At 45.1% G+C, this 25915-nt stretch overlaps 1 protein-coding gene across 1 annotated transcript; it reads left to right on the top strand.

Annotated features, from left to right (window-relative positions):
* Window positions 1–3588: 3588 nt before the first annotated feature.
* On the top strand, window positions 3589–9653 carry LOC120536617 (transmembrane protein 265-like). The gene is made up of 3 exons (XM_039765029.1): window positions 3589–3742; window positions 8796–8996; window positions 9210–9653. The coding sequence occupies exons 2-3, from the start codon at window positions 8820–8822 to the stop codon at window positions 9366–9368; spliced, it is 336 nt and encodes a 111-aa protein (XP_039620963.1). The 5' UTR covers window positions 3589–3742; window positions 8796–8819; the 3' UTR covers window positions 9369–9653.
* Window positions 9654–25915: the final 16262 nt, after the last annotated feature.

The following is a 25915-nucleotide window of genomic DNA, read 5'->3' as shown; positions in this document are numbered from 1 at the left end:
TGTAAGAAATGCTTCCCTTTGTTTTAAGCACTGCGGTTAACGTCACACCAAAGTCATCCCGAAGGCTGTCACAAGAGCAGCACCGCAGTGGGCCCGGCGTGTCACACCGCTCAGATTCCGACGGCTGTCACCTGACAGAAAGTGCGGTGGGCAACGCGACGAAACCCCGACCGCTGTGACGTCAGCGTGAGCCCACGTCCTGTAGTCAAAGGCGCTATATAAGATCTCAGTCGGCAAGGTTTGCTCTGTAGAGTCCGGTGACAGAACCGAAACGAAAACACCGGGGAGCCATCGGGGTGCCAAATATGTAACACGTCAGGTGGGGCCACTGGAGGGGTGTGGATTCGGCTGTCACTCACTCACACACTCACACACACTCACACACACACACACACACACTCGTAGTTGGTGGGGGGATCTAAAATCCTGATTATTATTGTCATCAATAATATTATTGTCATTAATGCTAATAATCCCGATTAAGTCCGCGAACGGCGCTTTCAACATACAGAAGGAGAGAACATTCAGACTCCGGCCAGGGCACCACATTCGGTCCCACCGCTGCGCCCACCGTTCACTCACTCAGATGGCCTACGTTTCTTTCGGTGGCTGGACAGACGACAAAAGCCGCACCCCGATAACGTGTTCGAGGAGCAGAACTGAACGGCCAACTTTCGGTTTGCGCCTGCAGTGTCGCTGCTTAAAAAAAAACGGAAGCTGCGCTAAATGGCCGAGATTGTCGCACTGAATGTCGCAGGTGAGGTGGGTGAGCCCTGTGTGTGTGTTCAGGTGTCGACTCTGGCTGGCGTCCCGTCCAGGTAATTGTTACTGACTTGTGCCCGATGCTTGCTGAGGTCGGCACCAGCTTCCTGGGTTTAAAAGATATGGGGGTGTAAGGGGGTACACCTGTCCCCGGGCAAAGCATCCAGGGGGCGCCAAATTGATGTTACGAAATTTTACAATGAAATGTTTTCCATTCTTAAATGCACTAAAATATAAATAAAAAACGTTCACATACTCAGTCCGTCACCCCATCAGTATGAGGAGATCCTTTTCCTGTTTTTTTGTCTCTTTCTGATTTCGCTTTATTGTACAGTATGGGGGAGATGGATTTCCAAATCTGAGAGTTGGTCTTCAGATTTTACTGACTGTTGGAACCTCCATCGCCAGTTGTGAAAGATCTTTCAGTAAATTAAAACTTATCTTGTCCTACCTGAGATCATCACAGTAAAGACTGTCAGCCTTGGCTTTGCGGAGTGTGGAGCGGGAGGTGACCGACAGCAGACATTTTGATGAACTCATCGATAAATTTGCAGCAGCATAAATTTCTCTTTGAAGTTAATAATTACATTTAAAGCATTATATATCAAACTATTTTTTGTTTACTTTATACTAACATTTTATGGTTATTATATTATTATATCCAATGTAATGTTTAAGTTTTTGCAATGTTATATTTGAATAATATATATGTATATTTTCGGACTACCATTGTTGTCTTAATTATTTTACTTCGTTTTAATTTTAGAACTTTAGCGAAACCTTGAAAATATACGCATAAACGTGCTTTAAAAATTAAAATATTTAAAAATTTAAAATAAAAAATATGACTTTTTTTCTTAAAATACTATTATTTTAAACACATTTTTTAAAAATTTCTTTCCCTTCCCCATTGCATTTTGGCAAACAGGAGGAGGGGTGAAATCTTCCTTTGTCCCCGGGCGCTGAAAACCCTAACTACGCCTCTGCTCAATGGCAGCTCTGAATGTCCACTGTCGAGTCACAGCACCGACAAAATAAGGTGCCGAATGTGCAGCTTGGCCATTTTCTGCAGTCTCAAACTGAAATTTAAAGCAATTTAGTTGAAGAAACCCCCGTTAAAAAAAGAACCCCGTTCAAGTGGAGTGCAAACAAACCGAACTGCCGCTGTGTGCCGGATATTCGGGTTACGAATAAGGTTAATGGAAATCCAAGCAAGAAGCACCTTCCTGCAACTGTCACGTCTCAAAAATCACAATAAATAACAATCTACAGTGAAAAGGTTACCACCCCCTCACCCCCGCACACCCAACCGGACTGTCCAATGTTGTGTTCCAGTTCCAGACCTGCACATATTCCAAGTGTCCTGTTTACATTGGTAGTCCATGCAGGAAGATAACCGGAAAATTGTCCCGAATTGCTTAATATGCTTAAAAGGATTTTGGTCCATTTTATCTGCTGCCCAGTCCCTAAAGTTGAAAGCAAAAGCCACACGGGTTATTCCTGCAGGGTGGCGCACTTGTTGCCCTGCTGCCCCCTCAGTAAGGAGACTTAGGCTCGTGTCCCTCGAGTCTGTATGTTCGCCCCGTGGCTGCGCACCATTCCTCCCACAGTCCAAAGATATGCAGGTTAGGCGAATTGGTATCCCCAGGCTGGTGGGTTTGGTGGGCTTATGCTCGCCCTGCAGTGGCCCTGACGTCCTGTCCAGGACTTGTTCCCGCTTTGTGCCTCCTGTGATAGGCTCCAGCCCACCCCCAATCAACCCTGAATTGGATTAAGGGGGTTAGAAAATGACGTGACAATGACGCGACGCTGATTACTCGAGTCATGTGGTTTGAGAGGAGACCCCCTATACTGGGTAAATAAGCCGAGCGTCAGATAATAGTTACCTGAAGGCCATTATGTGTACATTATGTAAGCCCCCTTTAGTCTAAAAGGAAAAATGACTTGTGAGTGGGTGTCCAGTCTCGGAAATGAAACAAAGTCCGGCTCAGGGTCCCTGCAACTGAACTTAAAAAAGGGGGTTAAAAAAAAAATTAAGTGAACATTCAAATTCAGTGTCCGTTAAACACGAGTCGCTATGAGCCGGGGAAAGGCGCTATATAAATACATAATAATAATAAATATTGTCCCCAATATCCGTTTTTCTCAAAACACCCAGTCACACACATGAAAGGGTGGACTGAATGTCCAGTTTGCTTACAATGTCCAGACTTGGAGGTGAGGATTAAAGCGGCGCTCTGTAAGTTCGGTTCTGCGGTTGGACAATACAAGCCAAAGCTGCGTCAATCGTCCATTGCGCAAAAGAAAGAAAACAAAAGTGTCCAATGAACGATGAGCGATGCCCACTCCCGGGCTAGCGGCGCTGAAAGTCCGGTCTGTCAGTGTTCAGAAACTAATGGCCGGTTGGTCCACTCTCGGGAATTACGGTGTCCAGTTATTCTGCTAATGGAGCTTAAAGGAAGTGCTGGATCGATTGTCCAGTTACAGTATTATTAATAGATGATGTGTTTCATATCTCCTGCCTTGAATGCAGCTTGGTGCGCAATAACGGAACACGGACGGACGGACGGACGGACAACTCGGACGGGGCTGCGCGGAGTGGACTTTATTAGCGCAATTGTGACACTTAAACTTGGTGGCCGCAGGGTGACAAGCAGAGAAAGTCTACCAGAGAGGAGGCTAAACTTCCCGATGACCGTCAAGTGCAAATTTACGGATATGAGATAAGACAGGAGGAGGAGGGGGAGGAGGAGGAGGAGGAGGAGGAGGGGCGTCACTAAACATCAACGAGACAATCCGAAAAAAGACGAAAAGTGAGCGAGCGAGCGAGTGGGAGAGAGAAACGGGGCGGGGTGAAGGAGAAGGGGCGGGACGTTACAAGAAAAAAGTCGTCAGAAGCCGCCGACACGTAAAGACGGATGATGAGGCAGCCGCAGTCAGCCTCGTCCCGGAGGATTTAAACGGATATCTGGGGCAGCTGGTGAGTAGCCACGTGTCCGCCGCTTCACTCCCTACGCCACTGCAGACAGGGTCTGTAACGCCGCCTTTCGTGTTTCCTTTGGGGCAGTTCGGTTAAACGGCAAAGAGACGGCCGGGCAGAACTCTCTGGGACTGGACCTCAATGGGGGCGCCGAATTTGACCATTTCGGTTTCTAAACGTGTTCTCAATTTACAGTCGTGGGGGAAAAACTGACCAGTCCTTCTTAATCGGTGGTCTGAAAAAAGTGTTAGATGGAGAAGATGGACAAATCTGTCTGCTGTGCTTTAGTCTACAGGTAAACTGTGGCAGTGTAAAGAGAACAAATCTGGGGATGCTGGGTGAAATAGTCAGTCCCTCCAAAGGGGGTCTCATTGTATTAGGCGCTTTTGATTGGACATGGGTGTAGGGTCTGGTCAGGTCAGAAACCGTGGCAGGAGGTTCTCAGTAATGCCTGGTGAGGTCCAAGCAGGTAACATCTCAGTGAGGTTTGTTTGGGTCTGTCCACCTGCCAAGACGTGGTCAGATATAGGCTACCGCACGTACTGCCAACTCACCTCAGTTAGTGGTCTGGCACAATGTCCCCTCAAAACAGGCCAGTTCCTCCCCTTTGTGGACCGATGAGATCCTCACTCTGAAATCTCGTTAGATGTTCCCTCACTGTGGTCCACTATCAGATGTGGTCAGATGTCCTCCTCTTTGGCCATTCTCATTTTCACTACCTGAGAACTCTAAAGTGGCTGTTCCTTAGTCAGCTGGAAGCTGGTTTGCACCCAGGCTCAGATTGTCTCCCTTCAGGTGTTACTGGATTGGGATTCCCCAGCTGTGACACGCCTTTCCTGGATTGGCCAGCCTCATTCCTTGCTTTTTATTTTCTGGGAATTCAGCAGAATCTCCTGCCCGAGGGCAGCTTTGAGTTAAGGAACTTTCTGTGTTCTGTGGGGTGGGCCGAGGTCAGGAGGGCATTAGGGTCAGTACTGGCCAGCCTATAATGTTGTCTTCACATCAAGGATTCATGAAGGGTCACTGCAATGAACTGAGCAACCAAACCATTACAGCCACTAAGTGTGGTCAAGTTGAGTAGTCAGAGCCCGGGACCCGGACCGCCAGCCGCTCTGCTTCAGCTCTGACAGCCTGCGACATGACAATGGCCTGCAGGAATCCGGAAGGGAGGGGCCTCCCACAGTGGCATGCTGGGAGCTTGCCAGACCTGTTGAGGCCTGCTGGTCAGGGGCTTTCCAGCTCAGGGGAGCGAAGAGAGTTAAGCTACAGCATCTCGAGTTGGGGTGGGGGCAGTGGTGGGTGGTGGGGGTGTTCCGTCTGAGTCACCCTGTCCTCGTGTTTCCTCCAGTCACCTCACTGAGGACCTGCTGGCTCAGGTGGGTCTAAGTCCTGTTGTCTGAGCGCCAGACCTTCTCTGTCCATCCTCCTCGATGTCGGCCCCTCAGATCCAACTTGTCACATCAGCCCCAGGCTCATCATGGCTTTTTCACTTTTCTTTATCCTGTGTCTGTCCCCTCAGTCAATTTTTTGGTTATATAGTGCCTTTCACAGCATTCACCACCACACGTCATGGAGTACGACGGGCTGCTGTGATTGGCTAAACATACTGCATTTCATATAGTGCCTTTCATAGTAAGCATCATCTCAGGTCACTTGAGCGACCATTTAGCCAGACTTGTCTATCACTTTATAGTTTATATAGCGCCTTTCACATCAATCACCATCACAATTCACGGCCTAGACCATTTAGCTAATCTCATCAATCAGTCTGCATGTCATATAGCGCCTTTCACTGCAATCACATCACGAGCCACTCGGCAGATAATTTATCCAATCGTCCTGTCGTATCAGTCCGGCATTTGGTACCTATGGTGCCTCACGTTTACTACTGGACACCCATTTTATATAGCGCCTTTCACGGTAACCCCCCCCCCTTACAAGTCCTGAACTGCAGCAGTCTTACTAATCATGTCCTCTTTATATAGCACCTTTCACACAGCACAGGTCACCCACCAGGGGTCTTCAAAGTGACCATCATCAAAAAGCACACCTCTGTCCATTTAATAATAATCCTTCTTTACCTTTATATAGCGCCTTTCTCACTACTCAAAGTGCTCTCTCCATGCAGGGGGGGACCCAGAAAGTGAACCCACAAATCTTATTGCAATGAAGCAGCAGCAGCTACCGCTCTTGTCCAGTCAATGAATATAGTGCCTTTCGCAGAGCTCACTGTCCACCAAAAAAAAGACATCGCACTTCAGGCCACTTGTCCGTTCCTGTCACACGACAGTCCATTTGTCCTGTTTTACGGTAGATGGTGTCTTTCACAGTCCTCGCCAATACAAATCTTCTGAAAGTTCATTGGTTCAGCCTTATTTGTTTATTTTATATAGCGCCTTTCACACTGTCGTCCATCATGCTTCATGCCACAGTGTGTTTGTCCTGTTATAGTGCCTTTCACAGGTCACACATTCAAAGATCTTATACTCATTCATCACTTATCAGTCTCTTTTATATAGCGCCTTTCCCACTGCTCATCATCACACCTCACACAGCGGACCGTTGATCTGCTTCATTAGGAACCAATCCCTGCCAATCTCAGACCTTATTTAAATGTATGGCTTGTTAGTCTGCCATGTTAGGTTCTTATATCGTAGATTTGTTCCTCTCCAAGGCTGTCATTCAAATGATTTGAAGCCTAAAACGGATCGTTTTTATTGCACGAGGAGCACAAAGAGAGATGGAAATGGAAAAAAAAGTTAGATGGAGAACCGCTGGCTGCTTTGTCATTCACATTTTATTGCTAATATGGAGCCATTAAAACACTGAATGCAGCAGTTTAAGACTGAAATAAGCAATTAAGGGAGGGGAACCTTAACCAGCGGGACCACTAAAATGGACCATCAGAATGTCACTTGAGCAGTAGGTGCTTCTTCATCAGCAGTAATTGACTTCTCATTAAGTAACTGAGTTGAAACAACAAACCTGCAGCCACTGCGGCCCTCCAGGACTGACATTGCCCACCCTGAGTCTATTATATTGTAGCACCATTCACCCTGATCCTCATCCTATTCTATATAGTGCCTTTCAAAGTGCTCACCATTAAGAAATCTAATGGCAGTCCATTACTTGAGTCTTATCAGTCTGTTCGATAATTCGCTCCTCATCACACTTTACACAGCAGTCCATACTGTATGCTGCGTTTCATCACTCTGTTTATGTCTATATAGCGCCTTTCACAGGGCACACCTTGAAAAATATAATAACAGTCCATTCCCCCAAACCTTAGCCTTCAGTCTGTTTTATATAGCGCCTTTCTCAGTGGCCCTCACTGATGGGTTTGATCTTTTCAGGCTAGCTGATATAACGCCTTTCACAGTGAGCCAGTCTGTTAGTCAGCGCTCTCAGGATTTCATCCCACAAGTCTATCTGTGGTCCAGACCAAAGTGTGTGTGTGTGTGTGTTTATTTATTTACCTACTTATTTAGCTATTTATGTATTTATTTAAAGAGCTTTGTAACAAGTCCAATTCCCCCCTGGTGACCAAATCCTGTCTGTCTAGCTATGTAATCCTGCCAACTACGCTACTCTATCTGTCAAACATATAGTGCCTTTCACAACTATCAATCATTTAGTGCAGGGGTGTCAAACTCTGGTCCTGGAGGGTCGCAGTGGCTGCAGGTTTTCATTCTAACCATCTTCTTAATTAGTGACCAGTTTTTGATGCTGATTCACTTCTTTATCCTCCGCTTTAATTGGCTTCACTCCGGCCTCTTAGTTGTTTTTCCTTAAATAGCAGCCGCACAGCAATGAGACATAAAACAAGCAGGACATGAGCAGCTCACTTGTACCCATCAAACACAATCTGAAAATAAAGATGAAGGTCTCAGTAAGGTTGATCACTCGGGTTACGAAAATATTTTAGGAGTTCTTAGAAAAAAATAGAATATCAACAGTTTTGGAAAATGTCTGCTGTGGCAAAAAAGAGAGCAGCAACAAGCCATGGAATTGAATAACGGGTTTCATTAACAGCAAGAATCAGCTTCTCATTAAGGAACTGGTTGGAGTTTGAAGCCCCAATTTAGCTGCTCATCTGTTGACACGTTTCAGGTCTCATTTCTGTTTGGCTGTCATTTAATACTTAAGACTTAATCCTTTAATTAAGCAGGGCTATTAGAACAGAGGGAACAGAAGGGAATTAGCAGCGGAAACTGGACACTGATTAGGAAAAGGGTTAGAAAAAAAACCTGCAGCCACTGCGGCCCACCAGGCCTGGAGTTTGACACCCGTGATTTAGTGCCTTCACATCTGTCTATCGATCATATAGTGCCTTTCATTATTTATCTATCAATCATATAGTGCCTTTCACATCTGTCTATCGATCATATAGTGCCTTTCATTATTTATCTATCAATCATATAGTGCCTTTCACATCAATCAATCATATAGTGCCTTTCACATCTGTCTATCATATAGTGCTTTTCATTATCTATCAATCATATAGTGCCTTTCACATCAATCTATCATATAGTGCCTTTCATTATCTATCTATCTATCGATCAATCTATCAATCATATAGTGCTTTTCATTATCTATCTATCAATCATATAGTGCCTTTCACATCTGTTTATCAATCATATAGTGCCTTTCACATCTGTCTATCATATTGTGCCTTTCATTATCTATCTATCGATAATCTATCAATCATATAGTGCCTTTCACATCAATCTATCTATTATATAGTGCCTTTCATTATCTATCTATCAATCATATAGTGCCTTTCACATCTGTTTATCAATCATATAGTGCCTTTCACGTCAATCTATCTATCTGTCTATCCATCATATAGTGCCTTTCATTATCTATCTATCTGCATGGCTTAGCAGTTAAAGTCAGAGGGCTGCCAGTTCAATCCCATCTCCTGGGGGTCTCTTGAACCTGCACTTGTAATATAGCGCTGCTCCTATAAGCTCCTCTTGGTGGTCTCCACAATAGAAAGGCACTCTTTACCAAAAGGCATGTTTGTAAAAGTCTGCTTCTCCTTCTCTCCCAGTACTCCTCCCTGCCTACGCTTTCAATGGCACATCCAAACGTGGACGGACATCGGGACAGCAAAGAGACGACACCCCTGAACGGGGACGAGGCCACTCCGTCCGTGTCAAGGTGCCACAATGACTACCGCAAGCTGTCCATCGCCAGCATCATCTGCGGCCTTTCCTGTTTGGGCATCATGGCCCTCATCAACTCGGTCAAGGTCAGTCTTTCGCCGTTCTGGCCTGTACTGCAGTGTCCAGTCGGTTTAGTGGGTGGATGAAGCGGTCAGCTGGGTCACTCCAATCTGCCACCACCTCTGGTCAAGTGCAGATCAAGAGGTCTAAACGGCTGGGGGGATTAGGAGTGTGCCGCTCATTGCACATGGATGTCTGGGCCATTGGTCACTCATCTTGTCCTCTGCCTTTTATTTCAGGCTCAGGAGAAGCGGACGTCGGACCCTGAACTGGCCGAGCAGTGTGCACTCAAGGCCCGCAAGTTCAGCCTGCTGGCCATCGTGCTGTGGGTGGCCATTCTGGTGCTGGTCCCTACTCTGATGACTGTGGTGTCCTACCTTTTAACTTTCATCGACTGACCACCCGAGCGTCACACATGGACAGTGGGCTCTTTCGCACCTTTTGTAAATTATTTATCCTGTAAATAAGCACTTTTTTCTATATTCATGTATTTTATTACATATTTTTGTAATTGTTAGTAAAAAAATATTCTAAAAAGTTTATAAAAATAATCTAAAAACACACAGGCTCTGGCTGGGATGGGTCTTAGAAGCAAAGCAAAAAACAAAGGTCCTTTTACACCGACCACCCGTGAAGGCCCACCAGAGTGTCACTAATACACGTGACTTTATGTTATTACGTTATGATGGCTCCCCTCTTTTTGGTCTTTTGTTATATAGCACCTTTGGTGCCACACCTCCTCATGCTTCATTCTACAGTCCATTTATGCCATTTTATTAGGGCTCCAGCATAGCCTGACAATCTGACCCCCTGGCGAGACCACCCAGGAGTGGATGACCTCCTCGACAAACCCAGGCCAGCACTGCCCACTGCTGGTTAATGAGGGTCACAGCAACGACTGAAGTTCTAGTTCAGCATCAACCCCTCCCGTTGAAGACGTCACTACAGGGTGAAGCTGGCCAGTGAAACCCCCCAGTACAGCACCTCACTAGGGGGCTACAGGCCTGTACAAGATGCAGGGTCTGGTGGAGGATGTGGGCAGCAGCCATAGCGCCTGCTCTTCAGAAGAGCTCACCCCCTGTGAAGCTAAGGACTTGGATGGCAGACCAGCTAGGAAAAGCTGGCAAGGGGTGTTGGTGAGACCAGCGGGGGGCGGTGCTTACCCTGTGGTCTGTGTGATGGGCACACTGGGCTGTCCTGACTCTCTGTGGTGATAAAGAGCTCGGGCATCCTTTGTAAAACTGCCCACCATGACCTTGTCATTTGGACCCCCTTGTCTCTGATTGTCTCTCTCTCTCTCTCTCTCTCTCACCCCTTCACCACCTAACAGCTCAGGTGTGGCGAGCGTTAAAATGGCTGCTGTCACGTCATCCATGTGGGTGCTGCACATCAGTGGCGATTGAAGTAGCACCCCACTCACTATATAAATGTAAATAATTATTATTAGTAGTATTATTATAATTATTATTATTATTATTATTGCACCCCCTGCAGCACCCGGTTTCCCACTCAGACAATTTACAAGTACAACTAAATCTACCCGACCAGCAAAAGCTTCAAGCTGACCGGCCAGGTCTTAACGGCAGAACAAAATATTCAGTCGGGTGCCCATACCCCCAATAAACCCGTAGTCTTACAGAAGACCGGACGCTGTGCCCACACTCGCACCACCCACCATGCTTCATTGGGTGCCATCGTGACGGACGTGTGGTTTCGTGTGTTGATCCCTTTTGTGCTTTTTACCCCATTGAGTCTCAATTGTAAATTATAAAACCGTCCTACGCCACCGTTAGAGCTACCGATCATCAGCGGCGGCTATTAAAGATCATCAGTCCAGGGGGGAGATCACTGACGGGCTGCACGTTCTGGAGAGTTCTTTAGGAAGCCCTGCCGAGGTGATGATGCACACAAAAGGAGGTTTGGCCAACACGACGGCTGGTGTGAAGTTTCTAATGAGTTTCGGACGAAGGAGAAAAGAAAATCCCCAATATTACAGTATAGGCGTACAGTTGGGTATTAAAGAGGAGGGCCATCATATCAAGGGGAGGGCACGGGCCAGAGGAAGACCCACCCGGAAGAAAGATTTACATCTTACCTGACAACAGGGACAATCTGAGGCCTTCAAACGGTGCGAGGGAGCCGAGGCTGCTGCTGCCTTAAAGAAAAGGAGCAGAGGAAACCATCAGGGTGCATCATTTATACGTGAATACACATACAGTACCTACATAGACTGTATAAGTGCAGTACCGTACATACATCCACCTCTCAGCAGATATGTCCACCGCAATCTATATATGCATCTTTCTAGAAAGATACTTGAAAGGCGCTATATTTTATACACACACTTCTTCTTCTTTCGGCTGCTCCCGTTAGGGGTCACCGCAGCAGATCATCTTCTTCCATATCTTTCTGTCCTCGTCATCTTGTTCTGTCACACTCAACACCTGCATGTCCTCTCTCACCACATCCATAAACCTTCTCTTAGGCCTTCCTCTTCCCTGACAGCTCTATCCTTAGCACCCTTCTCCCAGTATACCCATCATCTCTCCTCAAATGTCCAAACCAACACACTCTCACCTCTCTGACTTTGTCTCCCAACTTGAGCTGACCCTCTAATGTCCTCATTTCTAATCCTGTCCATCCTCGTCACCCCCAATGCAAATCTTACCATCTTTAACTCTGCCACCTCCAGCTCTGTCTCCTGTGCCACCGTCACCAGCCCATATAACACAGCTGGTCTCACTGCCGTCCTGTAGACCTTCCCTGTCACTCTTGCTGATACCCGTCTGTCACAAATCACTCCTGACTCTCTTCTTCACCCACTCCACCCTGCCTGCACTCTCTTCCACAATCCCCATCCACAACATTTAATCCACTGCCTGGCGAACTGAACGCCACCAATTGTCTCATGACAGGTGGGATATCACAGGCCGCCAAGTGGACAGTCAGTTTTTCGAAGGGGACGAGTTGGAAGCAAAAAAAAGTGGTCTCAGCGACTCTGATATTGTGATGGCTAGACCACCATCTCCACAAACGGCAGGATTGGCACCCACCAAAAGTGGTCCAAGGACGGACAACTAGTGTCAGGGTCACGGACGCTCCCGGGCTCACTGACGTGCGTGTGGCTTGTATTGGAAGAGCCACTGCAACATAAACTGCTGAAAACCTTCACACTGGCCATGAGAGAAAAGTGCCAGGAGATACGGAGCATCGCAGCCTACTGTATAGTTAAAAGTCAGTCAGAGTGCCCATTCTGACCCCTGCCCAATGCTGACAGCACCTCGGAGGGGCACGCGGGCATCAGAACCGGACCATGGAGTAATGGAAGAAGGTGGCCTGGTCTGCTGAATCTTTTATGTGTGTGGCATTGATGTTGGCAAAGAGATGGCAGCAGGATGCACATATAGGAGGAAGACAAGCCGGCAGAGGCAGTGTGATGATCTGGGCAACGTTCTGCTAGGAAACCTGGGGTCCTGCCATTGAGGTGGTTTGTTACTTGGACATGCAGCACCCACCTAAAGATTTCTGCAGACCACATAGCACCCCGGGCAGCATGGTGGTGCAGTGGGTAGCGCTGCTGCCTCGCAGTTAGGAGACTCGGGTTCACTTTCTGGGTGCTCCCTGCGTGGAGTTTACATGTTCTCACCGTGTCTGCGTGGGTTTCCTCCCACAGTCCAAAGACTTGCAGATTAGGTGTATTGGTGGGTCTAAATTGTCCCGTGTGTGTGTGTGTGCCCTGCCCGGGATTTGTTTCCTGTGTTGGCTGGGATTGGCTCCAGCAGACTCCTGTGACCCTACAGTTAGGATATAGTGGGTTGGGTAATGACTGACTGACATGGCACCCCTTCACGGCAGTGGAATTCCCTGGTGGCACTGACCACTGTTCAGCAGGAGGAGGCGCCCGGCCACACTGCAAAAAAAAAATTGTTCACGAATGGTTTGAGGAGGGTGGCACGGTGGCGCAGTGGGTAGCACTGCTGCCTCGCAGTTAGGATACCCGGGTTCACTTCCCGGGTCCTCCCTGCGTGGAGTTTGCATGTTCTCCCCGTGTTCTTGTGGGCTTCCTCTGGGTACTCCGGTTTCCTCCCACAGTCCAAAGACATGCAGGTTAGGAGCATTGGTGATCCTAAATGGTCCCTAGTGCGTGCTTGGTGTGTGTGTGCGCCCTGTGTTAGCTGGGATTGATCCAGCAGACCCCCGTGACTCCGTAGTTAGGACATAGTGGGTTGGGTAATGGATGGTTTGAGGAACACGTCAGAGAGTTCAAGGTGTAAACTCAGCCTGCAAATTCCCCAGACCTCAATCCAATCGAGCATCTGTGGGACGTACAGAAAAAACAAGTCCGAACCACGCAGGCCCCACCTTGCAACTTCTTCTCCTTTGGCAGATGCTGAATAAAAAAAAATGTTATAAATGTCGCCTGGAAAGGCAAACTTACTGACCTTTACAGCCAAGCGGCTCAGCCAACTCTGCCACCTGGTGGAGACTCCTGCTACTGCACTAACCTAAAGCAAAGGAGTCAAGCGGGGATCCTGAAGGTGTCCAGTGACTTTTTAAATTAGTAAAGCAGATGTTATATCCAGAATTTAACCCTGTGTTTCTTTAAAAGTTTGTACATAGTTTTTTACTAAAAGACAAGGCAGGATGGGTATAAAGGGTTTGTGGGAAAAAGAAGGTTGGAAATAAAAAACAATAAGAAAACATTTGGGCAAAACCCGTGTGTGACGAGTTTTTGTGTCTGGATACAACAGCAGACTTCACTACTAATGCAGCGGACTTTCTTTCTGCTTTGCACCAACTTATAGCCAATTTGTACTCAGTTCAATGCAATTTTTACTGACTTTACATGCGTTTTACTTCTTAGAGCTGAAAATAAATAAAAACCCCACCAACAAATACACAAACACATAGCATGCATCCTACTCGCCTCTTGGAAGTTTTCACATTTTTCTTGCTGTAACACTTTGAATCACAGAGGATTTAGTTTGGTTTTCTTGACACTGATCAGCAGGAAAATATCCTTTAATGTCAAAGTGAAACAGAATCTTCTTCTAGAATACGCTACCGTGGCTGTCCATTTGTCTGTCTGGGATTTTAAATCACCTGTGGCTCGAAAACCGTTTCACCTATTGACCAGAAATTTGGCACACATATACTGCGTGACCTCTACTGTCCGCTTTTGGGTGATGATTTTTATTTTATTGTAGGATCAACTCTCGGCGTTGGCTAGCAGGGCGGCTGTGCGGCGTGTGTGTACGGGCGCCGTTCTCATTCTCGACCTTGGCCGTTACTTCCCCTACCTCTTCGTATCTTTAATCATTCTTGAGGCAGATTGAAGACTAAAATGCCAGCTTAAGTGAAAAATTAAGAAAAACGTACTAAGTAATTGCAACACAAACACTGATGGAATCAGTTTTAACACGAAAAGATGCTGACGGAAGAAGAGAAGAAGCGGCCGGTAGGGTGGAGCAAAGAAGAGCCGCTCAGGAAGCAACAAGCACATCAACCTCTGAGCAAACGAATGGTAAACGTACAGAGAAAGAGGAGGGGAACTATACATTCATTGTAGTCCGCCGTTACTGGTAACAAATATAAAACATAAAATCATTGCTCTCGTAAGTATATTTAATATGACACCCCTAAATCATCACTGATCACGGCCTGTCAGCTTTAGAAGTCGCCAGTGAAGCACGGCGCACGCCGAATCAGCAGGCCCGGGAAGGCTTGCGAGGGTCAAAATACGGGGAAATCCTGCTGGGGTCTACAAGAAAAGTACACCTTGGAAGAGGATTTGCTTTTCACATCATAAGACAACTCTTCTCAACCACAGGGGCACAGCTAACTTTGATACAAGATTTGTTCTTTGTTCATCCATTCCATATGCATTTTATAAAGTCCAAAAAAAATAAATAAATAAAAGACATTGGTGCCTACTCGTGATAAAAAGTGTGTGTGCGTTTTAAAATTTGAGGGCTACAACACAGACAAAAAAAAAAAAAATTAAGGAAATGTGAAATGCAAGAAAAGCCCACCAGTGCATTCCAATTGCCACGTGTTTCTGGAGTGTCACACCTCAAGCGAGTCACTCGCTGCTTTAATCGAATGTCCCCCTCAGCATTGCGATATTGGCAGACTGCTACACTGCACAACACCCCTTCGTGTCATGTTCCCACCAGTAATGGCTCCCTTTCTCAGAGCTTCAGACGTGACAGTGATGGTGCCACTCCAACAAATTCACAGGCATCCGGGTACTGTGAGCGGTTTGAAGTCGGCAGGTCACTGGGTAGTCTTGGGCGTCTGTTAGGTCGCTTCGGCTTGAGGAGTTACCTGTTGTTAATTTTGCGATATACAGGTACGCAAGATATGGAAGAAGATGATCTGCTGTGGCAACCCCTAATGGGAGCAGCCGAAAGAAGAAGGATATACAGGTATATCAATAAACAAGTATATTGGATTTGAATCGTTTGGAAAATTAATATAAACAGTCAAATAAGGATTGAGTCCCTTGTAATCAACTGTGGACTACATCAGGGATCTCAAACTCCAGGCCTGGAAGGCCCCAGTTGCTGCTGCCGGTTTTCATTCTCACCCTTTTCTTAATGAGTGACCTGCTTTTGCTCCTAATTAACTTCTTTTGAATTCATTTTAATTGACTTGCGTTTGAAGACTCAGGCCCCTTAATAGTTCATTTTTCTTTAATAAGCAGCCAAATAATCATGAGATACAAAATGAGCCACAACAACTGGTGTCCATCATACAATACTGTATCTGAAAATAAAGAAAGGTGAAGGTCTCAGGAACGTTAATCCGCTCAGGTCCACAAAACATTTGACCAGTGCTGCTCTTAGAAAAGAGAAAATCAACAAAATCAGAAATGTCTGCTATTGCACAAGGAGAGCAGCAACAAACCACGGAATTAAAGAGCGGGTTTAATGGACAACAAGAGTCGGCGCCTCATTAAGGTAACTGATTGGAGTGACCCTGGTTGGAGTTTGAGGCCCTGACTTCACTGGTCTTCTGTTGGCTCCCTCACTTCACATTTCATTTCTCTTTGGGTGCCTTTTAAGCAACTCAGGGGAACAAATCTTAAAAAACATGTCAATTAAAATTAATTCAAAAGAAGTTAATTAGGAGCAACATCAGGTCACTAATTAAGAAAATGGTTAGAATGAAAACCTGCAGCCACTGCGGCCCTACAGAACTGGAGATGGGGACCCCACCTACTCCACGGGTGTCGAACTCTCGTCCTGGTGGGCCGCAGTGGATGCAGGTTTTCATTCTAACCATCTTCTTCATTAGTGTGCTGCTAATTAACTTCTTTGCCTTAGTTTTAATTAACTTGACTTAGCAACCAAACAATAATGAGACACAAAACAAACTGCCACATGACCAGCAAACCTGTGCCCATCACACAATATCTGAAAATAAAGAGAGGTGAAGGTCTCTGTAAGGTTGATCTCTCAGGTCACCAAACCATCTTGATGGTGTTCTTAGAAAAAACAGAAACATCAACAGTTTTGGAAATGTCTACTGTGGCAAAATGAGAGCAGCAACAAGCCATGGAAATGAATAACGAGTTTAATTAACAGCAAGAATCGGCTTCTCATTTAAGAGATTGGTTGGAGTTTGAAATCCATGTTCAGCTGATCATCTGTTGGCTCGTCTCACATCTCATTTCTGTTTGGCTGTCATTTAATAAAGAAAGGAATCAATTCAGAGGACTGAATCTTTAAAAACAAGGCTATTAAAATTAGGGTCAAAGAAATTAATTAGCAGTGAAAAACTTGTCACTGATTAGGAAAAAGGTTAGAATGGAAACCTGCAGCCACTGAGGCCCTCCAGGTCTGAAGTTCAACACCCCTGGCCTGTTCAGTCCCAGCAAAGTTCCTCCATCATAACTGTCTTCCGTCTCTAATATGCTGCCAGGTGATGTCTTAGTTTCCCAACTTTATCCAAGTTAATTTTTCTTTAATTAGCAGCCAAATAATCATGAGATACAAAATGAGCCAAAACAACTGGTGTCCATCATAAAATATCTGAAAAGAAAAAGGCTGGCGATCTCAGGAACGTTGATCTGCTCAGGTCCCCAAAAAATTTCAACGGAGATCTTAGAAAAGTAAAGAACAAAAATCAACAATTTTGAAAATGTCTGCTATTGCACAATGAGAGCAGCAACAAGCCATGGAATTAAAGAACGAGTTTAATTAACGACACAACTCGGCACCTAATTCAGCAACGGGTTGGAGTTTGAGGGCCCTGATTTAGGTGGACTTCTGTTGGCTCAATCACTTCGCGTTTCAATGCTGTTTGAGGAAAGAAACAGATGGATAGATACTTTATTAATCGCAAGGGGAAATGAAGCAATTCAGGGGATCAAATCTTAAAAAAAATACAGTGCATCCAGAAAGTATTCACAGCGCGTCAGTTTTTCCACATTTTGTTATGTCACTGCCTTATTCCCAAATGGATTCAATTCATTTTTTTCCTCAGAATTCTGCACACAACACCCCATAATGACAACGTGAAAAAAAGTTTACTTGAGGTTTTTGCAAAGTTATTAAAAATAAAAAAACTGAGAAATCCCATGTCCATAAGTATTCACAGCCTTTGCCCAATACTTTGTCGATGCTCCTTTGGCAGCAATTCCAGCCTCAAACCATCCAACCATCCTTCTGCTGATACCAGCATAGGTGAGACATCCCTACCCACAATTACAGCAGCCCAGGTGAGCAGAGAGCTGAAAAGACTTCGTGCCAGCAAAGCAGCGGGTCCAGATGGTGTATCGCCACGATTGCTGAAGGCCTGTGCGTTGGAACTGGGGAGTCCTCTACAGCGCATCTTCAACCTGAGCCTGGAACAGGGGAGAGTCTCAAGGCTTTGGAAAACATCTTGTATCACTCCTGTCCCAAAGGTATCACGTCCTAGTGAGCTGATTGACTTCCGGCCTGTTGCTCTGACGTCACATCTGATGAAGACCATGGAGCGGCTGCTGCTTCACCACCTGAGGCCACAGGTCCTCCACGCCCTAGACCCTCTGCAGTTCGCATACCAGGAGAAGGTGGGAGCGGAGGATGTCATCATCTACATGCTACACCGATCCCTCTCCCACCTGGACAGAGGCAGTGGTGCTGTAAGAATTATGTTTTTGGACTTCTCTAGTGCCTTCAACATCATCCAACCTCTGCTCCTTAAAGACAAGCTGACTGAGATGGGAGTAGACTCACACCTGGTGGCATGGATCGTGGACTATCTTACAGACAGACCTCAGTATGTGCGTCTTGGGAACTGCAGGTCTGACATTGTGTGCAGCAATACAGGGGCGCCGCAGGGGACTGGACTTTCTCCGGTCCTGTTCAGTCAATATACATCAGACTTCCAATATGACTCGGAGTCCTGCCACGTGCAAATGTTCGCTGACGACACTGCTATGGTGGGCTGCATCAGGAGTGGGCAGGAGGAGGAGTACAGGAAGTTAATCAAAGACTTTGTTAAATGGTGCGACTCAAACCACTTACACCTGAACACCAGCAAGACCAAGGAGCTGGTGGTGGATTTTAGGAGGCCCAGGCCCCTCATGGACCCTGTGATCATCAGAGGTGACTGTGCAGAGGGTGCAGACCTTTAAATATCTGGGTGTGCAGCTGGATGACAAATTGGACTGGACTGCCAATACTGATGATCTGTGTAAGAGAGGACAGAGCTGACTATACTTTCTGAGAAGGTTGGCATCCTTCAACATCTGCAGTAAGATGCTGCAGATGTTCTACCAGACGGTTGTGGCGAGTGCCCTCTTCTACGCGGTGGTGTGCTGGGGTGGCAGCATAAAGATGAAAGACGCCTCACGCCTGGACAAACTTGTTAAGAAGGCAGGCTCTATTGTAGGAGTAAAGTTGGACAGTTTAACATCTGTGGCAGAGCGACGGGCACTGAGCAAACTCCTGTCAATCATGAAGAGTCCACTGCATCCACTGAACAGGATCATCTCCAGGCAGAGGAGTAGCTTCACTGACAGACTGAGGAGACCCCACTCTATGCGACTCTTCAATTCCACCCGGCAGAGTAAATGCTAACATTAATTTTAATTTTTTTTCATTTTTATTACTATTTAATTTAATATTGTTTCTTTGTATCAGTATACTGCTGCTGGATTATGTGAATTTCCCCTTGGGATTAATAAATTATCTATCTATCTATCTAAGTCTTTTTGAATATGATGCCACAAGCTTGGCACACCTATCCTCGGCCAGTTTCACCCATTCCTCTTTGCAGCACCTCACAAGCTCCATCAGGTTGGATGGGAAGCGTCGGTGCACAGCCATTTTAAGATCTCTCCAGAGATGTTCAATCAGATTCAAGTCTGGGCTCTGGCTGGGCCACTCAAGGACATTCACAGAGTTGTCCTGAAGCCACTCCTTTGACATCTTGGCTGTGTGCTCAGGGTCGTTGTCCTGCTGAAAGATGAACTGTCGCCCCAGTCTGAGGTCAAGAGCGCTCTGGAGAAGGTTTTCATTTAGGATGTCTCTGTACATTGCTGCAGTCATCTTTCCCTTTATCCTGACCAGTCTCCCGCCTGACATTCACACCAAAGAGTTCAATCTTTGTCTCATCAGACCAGAGAATTGTGTTTCTCATGGTCTGAGAGTCCTTCAGGTGCCTTTTGACAAACTCCAGGCGGGCTGACATGTGCCTTTTACTAAGGAGTGGCTTCCTTCTGGTCACTCTACCATACAGGCCTGATTGGTGGATTGCTGCAGAGATGGTTGTCCTTCTGGAAGGTTCTCCTCTCTCCACTGAGGACCTCTGGAGCTCTGACAGAGTGACCATCGGGTTCTTGGTCACCTCCCTGACTTAGGCCCTTCTCCACCGATCGCTCAGTTTAGATGGCCGGCCAGCTCTAAGAAGAGTCCTGGTGGTTTCAAACTTATTCCACTTACAGATGATGGAGGCCACTGTGCTCATTGGGACCTTCAAAGCAGCAGAAATTTTTCTGTAACCTTCCCCAGATTTGTGCCTCAAGACAATCCTGACTCGGAGGTCTACAGACAATTCCTTTGACTTCATGCTTGGTTTGTGCTCTGACATGGACTGTCAACTGTGGGACCTTCTATTGACAGGTGTGTGCCTTTCCAAATCATGTCACATCAACTGAATTTACCACAGGTGGACTCCAATTAAACATCTCAAGGATGATCAGGGGAAACCGGATGCACCTGAGCTCAATTTGGAGCTTCATGGCAAAGGCTGGGAATACTTATGGACATGTGCTTTCTCAGTTTTTTTTAATAAATTTGAAAAAATCTAAAGTAAACTTTTTTTCATGTTGTCATTATGGGGTGTTGTGTGTAGAATTCTGAGGAAAAAAATGAATTTAATCAATTTTGGAATAAGGCTGTGACATAACAAAATGTGGAAAAAGTGATGCGCTGTGAATACTTTCCAGATGCACTGTAAGTCAATTAAAATTAATTCAAAAGAAGTGACGTAGCAGCAAAAACAGGTCACTAATTAAGAAAAGAGTAAAAATGAAAACCTGAAGCCACTGCGGCCCACCAGGACTGGAGTTTGAGATCCCTGGTCTACATGTAATGTAATGCTGCACTCCATTTAACGCAGCTGGGAAGGGCTGTCACATCCAAGTGGACCACACGTGCCAGTAAATCATTCGGAGGAAAAAAAAACCCAAAATGGACGCCTCCAGGAAAACATTTGCTGCGTTTGCTTTGTGCACGATATTCTGTGGTATTTTTCGCATCCAAACACCACAGCAACATGCCCACTGATAGAAGTCGGACAGTGCTCTATGTGTGAAGTTTAATGAGACATAAACAGACAGAAGTGCTAATAATCAAGATAACACCACAGCTTTCACTAAAGTTTGCCGTGTATGTCACCGATGGCGTCACAATCTGAAGTCGGACTTGACAGACCAAGGCCAGTAGAATAGCAGATTTGTTTCTGGTGTTCCAGATTAAAATTGACATCCCACTTCCAGTCGAACGCAGCATAAGCAGCCTGTAGCAACACAAAGACTGGGCCATAGCCAGCAAGGACTTTAAACTGGTATGTGCCATGACATTATACCACAATGGATTTGTAGGGATGTGGAATTCAAAATGTTTCATGTTGAGGAGTGTAACTTTTAATGTATTCATCCATCCATCCATTGTCCAACCCGCTATATCCTAACTACAGGGTCACGGGGGTCTGCTGGAGCCAATCCCAGCCAACACAGGGCACAAGGCAGGAAACAAACCTCGGGCAGGGCACACACACCCACACAGCAAGCACGCACTAGGGACAATTTAGGATCGCCAATGTACCGAACCTGCATGTCTTTGGACTGTGTGAGGACCGGGAAGCTCCACGCAGGGAAGACCCGGAAAGCGAACCCAGGCCTCACAACTGCGAGGCAGCAGCGCTACCCACTGCGCCACCATGCCGCCCTTAATGTACTTATTTCTTACAAAAAATAAAAAACCTCCTATGCATCCCATACACCGCTTAACCCCACTTTGCGCCCCTGACCAAGAATAATGCCAAAGCTAAACAGGAGGGGCCGACTCGGAATCTGGATTTTAATCCGATGGAGAATTTGTGGCTGTTCACTCACAATCAACATGTAACCTGGCACAGCAGTTCTGCAAAGCATACTGAGGGGGAAATCCGCAGAGGGGAGACGTGCAAAGCAGTGAAAGTGCGGACAGATTCAAGGCTGCAACGGTAAGCACTGACTTGAAGTGGTGAGTACTCCTGTATTCACTCATTTTAGGCCTTAGGTTTGTAACTCTTTTACACCACTTTGTAGAGATCTGGGGGCCTCATGCATAACGCTGTGCGTAGAATTCATACTAAAAAGCACACAACAAAATCCAGATGCATAAATCTATGTGAACGCCAACTTCCATGTTCTTCCGCTCCATAAATCCCAGTCAGTGTGAAAAGTAACGCACGTGCACACGCCTGCTGGCCCACCACAACTCCTCCCAGAATTACACCTCTTTGAATATGCAAATCAATATAAATAGCCCTTAAGCTCAGCCTTCTGTGAAAAGACAATGGCAAAAGCGGAAATAGAAGAATTTCAGCGAATACCAAGAGGAGGCAAAGAAAAAACGTACTATTTGTTGGTTTAATGGTATAATCAACAAAAAGAAGTTGATTAAGTGACAGAGTGTCAGAGAAACTCAAAAGCTCACGCTGACAAAGTCGCACAGTGCCCGAAAGAAAACAAGAAGTTGTCACATATCAAAGTCGCTGTGAAAAGGCAAGTCGTAGCCCACCGTTTGAGTGTCATATGAAAGCTTATTAGGGTACAGAGAAAAGAAAAGAAATAGGGACACAGTGGGGCAAAAAAAAAAAAAGCACGAAATGTCAATTTTAATCTCAAAATTTCCACTATAATCATTTAGTTTATTTTGTCATTAAAGTAGAATGTCATAAACTTCATCTTTAAATCATTTAATTTACTTGTCTCTCAAATCCCATTGTAACTTAAGTAGCACGTTAGATGCTTTGTTTTGTATTTGATCTTCTTTGTGCTGTGTGTGTGAATCACTACGTGTTTTTTAAACCTTCTCTTCCTCCAACAGAACACAGGATCCATTACATTTGTGATATTACAGCTTTCTGAATAATTTCAATACTGAGATGTACACTTGATATCATTTTCATGATGACAGGAGTTAAAGCACATTATTAAACATGGGAACACGGTGGCGCAGTAATTGTGACGAACTGGCGCCCCATCCAGAGTTTGTTCCTGCCTCACGTAAGATGCTTGCTGCGCCGTGCACGACCTTCGATGAAATACTTTATTGCAGCAGTCCTGTCTCTTTCAAACATACTAACCCCCAATTCCTGTCCTTCCTTTTCTTTCTCCAAATACCCAATCGCCACACGATCAGCTCTGTAATAGACGTTAAGCCATTTGTAAGCTTAGAACCCTGATTCTTCAAAACTTTTAAGGAACACCAAAGTATCCTCGTAGTACGTGTTTAATTATTCTATCCATCTACCCAGCCCCAGCAACCATACAGCGTGAAGCAGGAACAACGGGGCGCCACCTCCTTGCTAGCACTGTGACACCGTGCACTCGCATGTTTAATTATTAAAAATATAGATTTAAAGGTTAACATTTTATCTGTATAATGTAATAAACATATTTTGCTGCATTTCATCTTAAAAATGATATCAGCATATGTAAATGCGTGAATTATAAAGTGGCGTAGGTTGTGCAATATTATAACTATCGCAAGGTAATTGTACTAATAAGTACAAACAGTTCTAAAAGGAGCACTTGAAGGACTGATTAAGTGCGTTTATATTTCTTGGGATGAAACTGTTCCTGAACCGCGATGTCCCTACAGGAAAGACTCTGAAGCGTTTGCCGTACGAGAGCAGTTCAAATAGACAGCATGGCCGAGGCAGCATGTGCTTGATGCTGTATACTGATAATTCTCTTTACCATCAGCTGCTGCAGAGCTGTGATTCCACACTCAGATACAGTGGGATAAACATCAAATATAGTTGATAAAGCCACGTTAGGGATGTGGATCTAAAAAAGTAAGGGAAACCACACTGGAACAAAAGCACTGCTTTGACACTGGGTGCCACCAATTTGCAAAACAGAGCGGAGAACTTGCGTACGTCAAAAATTTAGCTGGTGTGAAAATGTGCGTGGCTTTATGCTAAGTTTAGGTTTTATACATTTTTGTGCGTACGCATCATTTATACATGAGGCCCCTGGTCCCACTTTCATATTACAAGAGTCTTTTCCTGTTGATCAATGCCAAAAAAAGCCAAATTAAATCCACTAAGATTCGATGCTGTATAATGACAAATGTGAATGCTTTTCATAGGCACTGTATATATTGCACACACACACACACACACACACACAACACAGGCTTTCAAATTCCATGACTTTCTCTGACTTTTCCATCACAAGAATCCTGGACTACTTTACACTCTGGTACTTAAAATCCACAGCAAAAATTACACAGACGTAACAAGCACACATATGGACTCAAACGTGTGGCCTACTTTTAAATTGCTGACTGCTTATTAAAACTGACATTGAAGCTCACGCTGTTCACGCAGAGTAAGAGCAACAGTTATGCATTATTTACGCAGTTCTAAGCACGCCGGCTCTATTTTTAAAAACAGAGGTAAAAATTTTCTGGACAATGGATGGCCCTTACATGTGCGCCGAGTACAGAGTCGGCTTGTGCCAATCTTTGGTGTGTGCAACAAAAAAAATACCAAGAAATCATTTTATGGGGACACGCACATTTTGTGTGAGCATGGTTTACAACCTCAACACCTTAAAGCACACATAAAACTACAGAAGATTTACTGTGTTACAACTCAAAACCTATTAGGCCAATAAATGATCATATTTTTTTGGCCTATTTTAGGGAGAAAATTTAAGTGGAGGAAAACTACAAGGTATATCTTAAGAAGGGCGTCCACACACTGTATGACTCTCTATGATCTCACTAACACAAAACATTTTCTGAAACCAGCTACCCACATCTTGTATGAATAGTGCTTGCCTATCACATTTAAACACCCAGGAGGACATTCACGTCTAGTCACACATGAACTGATCAGGCAGAAGTACGACAAGCCCGACCCGAGCTCTCTCTAGCGCTACTGCCACTGCACTTGAACAGCTCGCCGGTGCAGCAGTCAGCCCTCCAAAGGGTCCAAATAACACTGAGCAGAGCTACTGCTTTTCTTGCTCTTCCTCAGTTCACAAGGCAGACTGACCCATACTGAAGAAGTCAAACTTCTTCATACAGTCAAGGCGTCCTAATACATATGCTTATTTCATTCGTTTTGTTGAATTAAAATATTTGTTGTCAGCATTTCCCCAAACACTTCTAGTCAAGCACTTTCCTGCCATGTCGAGTGCTTGATAGACCACAATGATACATACAAGACAATTCACCTCTCTGTTCACCACGTAATGCTAACTCAGCACTAATAAATCAACATGAAGGCTAACAGCTACTACTGTAGAGAGACAGATCAGATGGACAGACAGACAGAACAATTTGTCCCAAGAGGGGAAATTTGGCTTTTTACAGAAGTTCTTTAAATAGATAAATAGGTAGGTAGGTAAGTAAGTAAATAAATAAATAAAAAATACACACAGACTTGGTCCGAGCCCACACCGGAATGTCTACAGTATGGCCCACGTGTTTGAACACAAAACACAACATAACGTGATATTAATGTGTGAGGTCATTAAAAAGTAAAATAAAACGGCACGTTCTGCTGTTAACTCTTGATATGCAATCAATGCAATTCACTTTAACATCTTCCATGATTTTTGAGTTCTATTTAAATTGCAGACTTTCAAGTCTGATGTTAGCTTGCTACTTTTTCACGACTTTCCAGTTCCCGTGCGAAGGGTTTTGAGTTTTAAAAAAAGTCAACCAATTAAAACAAATGCAGAAGAAGTCTGCTCCATGAACTGTATTAAGAGCTTACAAATGACAAAAAAAAAAAAAAAATGACTGAAATGACCCCTGCGGTTAAAAGGCAAGATTGTCACATGTTTATCTCTAGGAGCACCCCCTGGCAAGGTAATGCCCCCAAAGCCCCAGCACTAACCCCCCAACTCCTGCCCCAATCCCCCCGACTTACCAAAGAGCACACAGACGGGACCGCTGGTGTGCAGTCCTCTCCTTTAAAGCGCAAAATGAAGCTTCACAAACTAATACATCAATAGAAAAAAAACATGAAATGGGGTTTGAAACTTTCCTTATTTAATAAAGATTTGACAGACTGAACAATATAAGACAATTATTTAAAAAATGATGCATCCCCCAAAATCCCACAAACACATAAAAACTATAGCAGACCTTTCCATCTGTCAATGAAAGAGCCACACTGAAACAGAAATAACTCTTAATTGGTTGGCTAAGAACAAAATTGT

This window comes from Polypterus senegalus, chromosome 10 (assembly GCF_016835505.1).
Source record: "Polypterus senegalus isolate Bchr_013 chromosome 10, ASM1683550v1, whole genome shotgun sequence".
Classification (NCBI taxonomy): Eukaryota; Metazoa; Chordata; class Cladistia; order Polypteriformes; family Polypteridae; genus Polypterus; species Polypterus senegalus.
The sequence above is the reverse complement of the archived record's forward strand: the minus strand, read 5'-3'. Positions and strand labels throughout refer to the sequence as shown.

Bases quoted from the DNA above. Each gene is read 5' to 3' on its own strand.
- LOC120536617 (XM_039765029.1), top strand. From the start codon at position 8,820: ATGGCACATCCAAACGTGGACGGACATCGGGACAGCAAAGAGACGACA. The intron at 8,997-9,209 runs GTCAGTCTTTCG...CTTTTATTTCAG, and splicing joins CCCTCATCAACTCGGTCAAG to GCTCAGGAGAAGCGGACGTC.